Source organism: Austrofundulus limnaeus, unplaced genomic scaffold (assembly GCF_001266775.1).
Source record: "Austrofundulus limnaeus strain Quisiro unplaced genomic scaffold, Austrofundulus_limnaeus-1.0 Scaffold596, whole genome shotgun sequence".
Taxonomy (NCBI): Eukaryota; Metazoa; Chordata; class Actinopteri; order Cyprinodontiformes; family Rivulidae; genus Austrofundulus; species Austrofundulus limnaeus.
This window is the reverse complement of record NW_013952998.1, coordinates 190,882-199,232: the sequence shown is the minus strand read 5'-3', so window position 1 is coordinate 199,232 and position 8,351 is coordinate 190,882. Positions and strand designations below refer to the sequence as shown.

Sequence of the window (8,351 nt, the reverse complement as noted above, 5' to 3'; positions counted from 1 at the left end):
AATGTCTCCGTCCATGTTAAAATATATTTTAAAAAATTTACAAAACTAAACAGCCTACAGTATTTTTACAGTCTTTATTTTACAGTTAAAATGTTTATCAAATAAAGTTTAATGTTACAACTAATCGTGGATCCCTTTCAGACCTTCAGAGATAAAATTTTGATAAAACCAAGCTCAAATATCTTAACATTTTTATGCCTAAAGTTGTGTTCTCTCTACACTCAGACTTCCTTTAAAAATAAAATAAAAATCAATCATTGTTAAAGAAAACCCCAAAAGACCTTTTTTTTTTTAAGCGGTTTTGTTTTTTATTTGAGGTGCAACTGTCTAGTGCAATTGATACGTCACATTTGTGATGGGCTGAAGGAACATGCACAAAAACATCAACATACTTCTGCTCGGCATTTCCCCAACGTTTCCTCATGACAAGTGTCGCATTTTTTCGTGTTCAGCGCTCCAGTCGCACTACGAGCAACTTACACACATGGCTGTACAAAAAAAAAAAAAAAAAGAACTAAAAACATGTAATTTACATTAAATTAAAACACACACGTTCCCACATGGTAAGAAGAGTCCCGATCATTTGAGCAGGTGAGCTTGAAGCAACAGCAGAGTTCATGTACAGTCCTGCAGGAGAGACAGCATCTTAGTGTCGAGGTTAAAAACCCTCATCTGGTCCCAACCTGAGTTCTGACATCACAGGTAGTTCAAAACCTGGTAAAACCATAGATAAATATATATACACAGACACACACACCAACAGAAGAACTTAAAAAAGATTTATATATGTATCTATGGTTAGACACCAGGCACTTGGCTGAGTTTAATTGGAAATGTTTTCATCTGTACAAAGTTGGACTACCGAACAACAGTCTTGTCCCATTTATATAAGCCTTTCAGTTTTTTCAGTTTTTTGGACATTATTACATTGATTAAAAAACAAAAAGCACATATCCCTCCCCATTAAAAAAACAGAACAACAACATTTGATTCTCTGCAGGAACCGCTCCACCAGACACCAAGAAAAGAAGCAAGACTGTGTTCAGAAAGAACGGTTCTGTCCAGGTTCTAGTCTGCAGAGGCCAGAAAGATGCACAGCCGCAATCTTCCTGTTTCCAGAGAAATGTTTGTCCATTTAAAGTCCGTCCACGGAATTACAAAAATAAAATTAAAAAAAGAAGTGCAAATGGACATAAATGGACGAAGATGCTGAAGTGTGATGAGCTGTGTGCTGGGGGAGGGGATGAAACGATGGCACACTTTCCACAGGAACTCAGGAGGTTCTCCCCAGTCCTTACCGTACTTTTTTGTTTTTTCTTTTTGAGCGGGATGACAAAGACGATTGTCTGAAGCAGGTAGTGAGAGTTGACGATGTAGCAGGTGTGCGTGTGGGGGTGGACACAGGTGCAACTCTGAATCTGTTCAGTTAAATTAAACGTGCAACAAAAGGAGAAGTTGATTCCGGTTCACTGTGCGTTCCTCCAGACGACGGCACCATCAGTCTTAGTGAAGTCTGTTCACAGTCCCCTCCTCCTTCCTCCTCCTCATCTTCTGTCTCCCGTCCCCCCTGTCCCTCATGCTCAGGGGGTTCGGCGTCGCCTCCTCTGCGTTACGCTGACGTGCTGGAGTTCTGCATGGAGGGGAGGACCTGCGTGGTTCCGGACGGGACCGGAGGCTGGGCGGTGCTGGTCGGGGAGCCTCCGGTCTGAACCTGGGCCTGGAACTGCGCCATCTGCTCGGGGCTGGCCAGGGTCTTCAGCAGGGTGTTCTCCTGCTCCAGCTGAGTGTTGCGCTCAATCAGCTCCTTGATCTGCTCCTTCAGCACCTCCACCTCCTCGCGCACGGCGTACATCAGGTGGCTCTTCACCAGGTCCTGACAACACAGGGAGGAGACAGAGACGCTTAAAAGATGCTGCGGATTACAAATCACTGAATGCATTTCAAGATGGCCACCACAGCCCATCGACCTCAGCAACACAAAAATAATGTGGGGACAACTGCAGACCCTGAGGTGGCACACCAAAGCCAAACACTATCAAAGACTTACAACAGTCCAGTGTTAATGTGTTATATAACCTTACATACACATGTAATTACATAAACTCTTCTTACAGTTTTTGTCCTTTTTCCTAAAAAAGGTCAAATGTATGTCTTTAATTCAAACAAAACATTTACTAGAAAAAGCTCTGTCAAGTTTAGAGCCACCACTTCTTTTAATCGTTTCAAAATTATTTTTATTTGCTTGTGTACTTTAACGAGCAAAAATGTGTTATTAAAAGGTCCAAAACTGAGAATAAAAAGAGAAAAAAGTATGTACATGCATTTAGCTAGAGACACATCAGAGTGTCACTAAGCCCTGTTTGGCTTTCAGACATCCTTAGGACATCTTTCAGACATCTTTCGGACATCTTTAGGACATCTTTAAGACATCTTTAAGACATCTTTCGGACATCTTTAAGACATCTTTAGGACATCTTTAGGACATCTTTCGGACATCTTTAAGACATCTTTAAGACATCTTTAGGACATCTTTAGGACATCTTTAGGACATCTTTAAGACATCTTTAAGACATCTTTAGGACATCTTTCGGACATCTTTCGGACATCTTTCGGACATCTTTAGGACATCTTTCGGACATCTTTAGGACATCTTTAGGACATCTTTCGGACATCTTTCGGACATCTTTCGGACATCTTTAGGACATCTTTAGGACATCTTTAGGACATCTTTCAGACATCTTTCGGACATCTTTCGGACATCTTTAGGACATCTTTAGGACATCTTTAGGACATCTTTAGGACATCTTTCAGACATCTTTAGGACATCTTTAGGACATCTTTAAGACATCTTTAGGACATCTTTCAGACATCTTTCGGACATCTTTAGGACATCTTTCAGACATCTTTAGGACATCTTTCAGACATCTTTCAGACATCTTTAGGACATCTTTTGGACATCTTTCAGACATCTTTAGGACATCTTTAGGACATCTTAAGGACATCTTTTGGACATCTTTAAGACATCTTTAGGACATCTTTCGGATATCTTTCAGACATCTTTCAGATGGCCTTGAGACACCTTCAGGACACCAGGCTGACTTTTAGCTTTGACAGAGTTTTTATTCCTTTATTGTTTTACTCTACAAAATTTTGTAAGCGGTATGAGGATGACCACAGGTATTTTATGAAGCCAGATAAAGACGCATAAAGAATAAACTGCACCGGCTTGGACAGAGCAGGTAGGTAGTGATATTACAGCTTTAGTAGCTGTTGTCGTGTATTGTTACCATGGTCTCTGATCCCGGTTCTGCCCATGGTTTATTAACACAAGTAAATTGCGTAAATTTCTGTAAGCTTTGTAAGAGCATGTAGAGGGTGGGGTCATGGGGGAATGGCTTATATATTGGCACACTCTTCCAAAATCCTAAAAGCCTGGTTATGCATACAACCTGAGACCTTCATCCTAATGTTAAGAACATTGGTTTTAATCAGGCTGTCTACTGTATATTCAGGTGGACTACAGTAGGTTTTATTTTTTATTATAAATAAAATATTTGATGCGATTTAAAACTCAATCACTCCAAAAACAGGAAGTCAAAACTGCAGGAAATCATTTCAGGTTTCCACAAAAAGCTTGTTTTAAGAAATCACAGATGAAAAAAAGGAAAATAATTGGGATATTCAAGAAATTTGTTCAACATTTTTTAAATATTAGTGGTGGATAGGAAAATCTAAATCCCTAAAATGCTCAATTTTATTAGGAAGAGCTGAATTACAGATATTTGCATTTTTAGATGCAATCTATTATGCAATACATTTGCTTGCCGTACCTTTCACCCCTTAAACAAAGACGTTTAGTTTAAACTCTCATTTTTGCTTAAYAGAAAAGCTGCAATACTTTATACTTTATGTTTTAAAATCTGAAATGAAGTCATTTGCTGTTTAGAACCGGATACAACCTTTATAATCACAAGTAAACTAATTAGGCTTCATTTTATTCAATGTTTTGTTCTTGTTTTTAGTCACAGTAAAATGCAATCATTTGGAAGTGCAAAATGAAGCAATCAAACTCAAGGCTTAAGTTTTTGCATTTGACAAACTGCTTTTGGCATTTATTTATTTTGTCAACTCAATCAATTTATCATGGAAATATTTGCAAAAACTAAAATAAACTAAATTATACAAAATGTTGTAGGTCGCTGAGACTGTTGAAGAAGCAAAACTGTGGTAAAAAGGTGCAAACTGTAATCCCAATGAACAGTTTGCATGGACTCTTTAGATATTTAGACCAGAAATCACAATGAGTTTAAATACAGACTAAAAAATAGCAATAATAATAATAATAATAATAATAATAACAATAACAATAATAATAATAATAGCAGCTTTAGGGCTTTAAAATTACTCAAACTAAATTGAAAACAGTCCCAGATGAGTTCCAGGTGCTTGAGTAGTCCTTTCTTGAGAAAAATAATTAGTCTTACAATTTTTGTAACATGTTCAAAAAAAAGTTAGCTATTTTTTAAAGCTTTTTGACAATTTAAAAGCCAACACATTATCTATGAATCATTTATAAATTAGGTATATTGAAACTAGGGCAACAGCAAGAAAATCTGTCAATTTTCCAGTATCACCAATGTAATTACTTCATTTTATTCTGGACACTTCTGATTTGAAATCTTCATCTAAACACTTGCTTTCGTTCTGAAGAGTGGAGGCAGTGAGCTGGAGGAGGATTTGTTTAATAATCTGAGCATCTCCTCCTCTGTGGACCCTCCCCATCCTTCCTCCTGCCTCAGCAAAGGGAACAAAATGTTCCTGCGCGGGGCTGGGAGGAGCCAATCAGGGCCCGAGTTATTTATACTGAGCAAAGGGGAGGCTGCAGCTTGCCTAGCAACACTCAGATGGAGATGTGGGGAAGGAGCTGAGAGGAGCAGTGTTTATGAGGAGGGAGAAAAAACGAGGGGAGGAGGAGGCGTAGACCTCGGTTTGGTCCAGATCAAGCTGCAAACAGGGGGCTGGAGGTCATCGGTCTGAACGGTGACACCAGCAGGAAGCTCCTGTCGCCTCAAACGCAGGCAGGTGCAGAAAACCCGTTTTCATTCATCCGTGCACCGATCAGAAACATGACATTTTACAACAAATCCCCACTAAAAATGAGATTCAAAGCGTGCACGGTGAAAGCCTTTATGTGTTGGCAGCGGTCTGCATCATTGTTTGTGTTACATAACACACAGCAGGACGTGCAGAGCAGAAACAATCACCTACCATCGCTTGTTCAATCTTGTTGTCGATGGCCACCACACTCGCACCAGAAGAGCTGAAAGACAGAGAAACAAGCAGGGTCCGTCAGGTTTCTGTGTGCAGGATGATGTAACACTGCGGCTGGCTGGGCTCTGGAGGAAACAGATGATGGCTCAAAGCGGAATAAAACCATGAAAATTACGATTATATTCAGCTATACACACAGCTTTTGACGCGAGCCAGCCTCACCTATTATCAACCGTGACCGGGTCCTTTCCGAGCACAGAGGACAGGAACGATATGGAGAAATTCCTCAGCTGACAAACACCGAGGTCCATCGCCACCGTGTAACACTGAGAATTCATGCTACTCCGCGCGCTGAAAGCCCCGAGCCGTCGGCTGGGAAACGGTGGAGCCCGGTGGTAGAAAAGTAGAAAAACGGCGCATTGCTGAAGCTCCGCGCGGCGGCTCGTCTCTAGGTGAATCCCCCAACCCACCCCCCTGCCACCGCCGGGCCGACGGAGCAGCTCGCAAGCCGGGACAGAGCACACAAAAGACTGAGGCGAAGGGCTGCAGCGCCGCGGAGCTCCACTCTCCCTCCCGGGTAAATGCATGCAAAGAGGCGGCGTGTCATTGGCTGAGAGGGCAGCTGATTAACATAATATATTCATCACTCTGACTGGACGACGGTATTTTTCTATTGAATCCATTTAAAAAGACTGAGAGCTGGATTAAACCACACATATCACTCCCAACGCTCGTCAGTGTATACCTCAGCATAAAACCACACACTTTGTGCTGTTTTTGTCTTCAATTGTGACAAGAACAACATCTTTAGTCAGCAAACATCAAGCTGTTTAGCAAAGCAATGTCGCCCCCTCCAGGTCAAAAGTGTTGTTTCAGTCTCAACTGAAAAACAAAAGTGGTCTAATGTGTTTTCTTTGTATCAGTTTGTCTGTTAGCAAAATATCTCAAGACCCACTTGGTAGATTTTAACAAAACATGCCTGAAGTAATCCTTGGATGTGCATCCTCAACTGATTAACTTTTAGTGTCTACCCAGTTTAAGATGTCTGCGGCAGCTGATGTTATTAAAAACAACAACAAAAATGCATACAAATCACTGTTTTGCAGATAATGAATTGAAATTTGGTGTGGCAGTAGCTGAGACTCATCCCCAACTAATTTTGTGCATCAAACAAATTACACAAGACTTGTGTTTCAAATTTTGCATTTAAGTATTTGGCGACAACAGCCTGTCTGTTAGCAATGTACCTTATGAACCACTGGATAAACCTGAATGAAATTTTCAAGTAGTAATCATTGGGTGTCCCTGAAAAACTGATTAACTTTTGGTGCCAAATAAAGTCAAGATGGCCAGCAACGCCAACTGACCTTAAAATGCACAAAAATTGCTATATTTCTGTCAATTTTACAGATATGTAAATTTGACATGGTACGTAGTACCTAACACATAAGATCACACTTATTGTTTAGTTTTGTACAAAATTATACAAATGTCATTTCCCAATATGAGTCCAAAATCTGGCATGAAAGGCAGCAAAGGCTTAACATTAGGCCTTTAATATGAATTACTGATCAAGAAACGAATGATTAGGTTTTAATAAACAAGAGTTTTATTTTTTGACTATTTATCATTTGAAKATATTAATGCATCCACTTAAATGCTCATTTTTCTAAGTTGAAAAGAAAAAAAAAAAGCAAGATGATCCAGCTTCAATATGTTTCAGATGYAGGTTTCTTCTCTTAAATTAAGGTAATGGACTCACTGTGGGAGCGTGAAAGGTGTGGACTGCCGTCACTATGGCAGCAGTATAAACAGCACACAAAGAAAAGGAAGTGCATTTTGTATACACAGCTGTGGGTTGAGATAAAAACCAAAACTAAAAGAAAAAAACAGTCTCCTCTTCACAATTAGGTAGTTTTTTACCGCCACCACCTATTTACTCATGACCACACACAGACATCATTTGCTCAGAACAAACCTCAATATCTGTAAAATAGACAAAGCTATACCTTTGTGTGGTTCACTAAAGTTGTGGCGGCCATCTTGAATAATCCGTTGGAGATTAACATTCAATTAATTTACATCCAGGACAGTGGTTTTACATTTCCAAACCTATTCAGGTGCAGAGAACTTCATAACTGTGTGCCCAACATTCAGTCAGGTGTGACATCAATAACATTTATTTATACAGTATGTACTTGTTTTTCCACTCTATTATATACTTTTACACAACCATGAACCGCTATTGTAACTATATATAAACCATACAAAAATAATGAATTTTCACCTATGAAATATCTCTGTACACGCCTGGTTTTATAAGCTGCAGTATGTGTGCAAATATTAAAAACAAGACACTCAACTTCATCACAACACAAACTGCCATGAGCTTGTTTTACATTTTGAATTACAATATATCTAAAATGTTTCATGAGTAGACTTGGACATAAAGTGTTTCAAACTCTAGCGTTAGTCTTGGTTAGCTACTGCGTCAATACAGCGTACGACTTCTAGGGAACTAAAGAGTGCATGAAAAATTACAAACATTTCAAACAGCRCTACCAAAGTGCTGAGTCATGAGTGTGGTCGATGTTTATCCACTGATCACTTTGAGTTTCTTTAAAAACTGTTCAGTGGCTTATTAGGTATTTTGCTAGCAGACAAGAGAACACACATTATTGCCCATCACCTCCAGAAGATTTTTTATTTATTTTTATTTTGTGGTTGCCATGTGGGGACTACTAAAAAACTTAGACTTAAATATAAAGATCACTAGACTGAGCCCTGCCATACTGTTCACTGATAGTGTCTGTGACATCATGGAGGAGCAGAAACAGACCTAACAGGGCAACAGCTCACAGCCTCCATAGAAACTAATAGATAAACAGCAGCTGAACCAGATCTGTTACACACATTATCAGTCATGTTTTTACAATAAATTAATAACTATGTTAATTTCATTCAACAGTCATGTAAAACAGTAGATTTATACCAGAAAAATATATAATTTATAAGTAACAATGGGCCTCATGCAAGAACCGTTGGTACGCACAGATTTGTTCTTAAGTTGTGCGTACGAG

At 39.4% G+C, this 8,351-nt stretch overlaps 1 protein-coding gene across 3 annotated transcripts in view; it reads right to left on the bottom strand.

Moving 5' to 3' along the window:
- Nucleotides 1–282: 282 nt before the first annotated feature.
- LOC106531085 (TSC22 domain family protein 1) overlaps nt 283–8,351 on the bottom strand; it is a 30,111-nt gene continuing 22,042 nt past the window's right edge. For 2 of the 3 annotated variants that reach the window (XM_014026849.1, XM_014026851.1), the window contains exons 2-3: nt 5,269–5,320; nt 283–1,873 (exon numbers count right to left, since the gene is read on the bottom strand). In XM_014026849.1, coding sequence (XP_013882303.1) covers nt 1,610–1,873; nt 5,269–5,320 — 316 coding nt within the window. In that variant the 3' untranslated portion in view covers nt 283–1,609. Of the gene's footprint in view, nt 1,874–5,268; nt 5,321–5,493; nt 5,783–8,351 lie in introns of those variants that run through there. The other variant, XM_014026850.1, reaches the window with a different exon arrangement.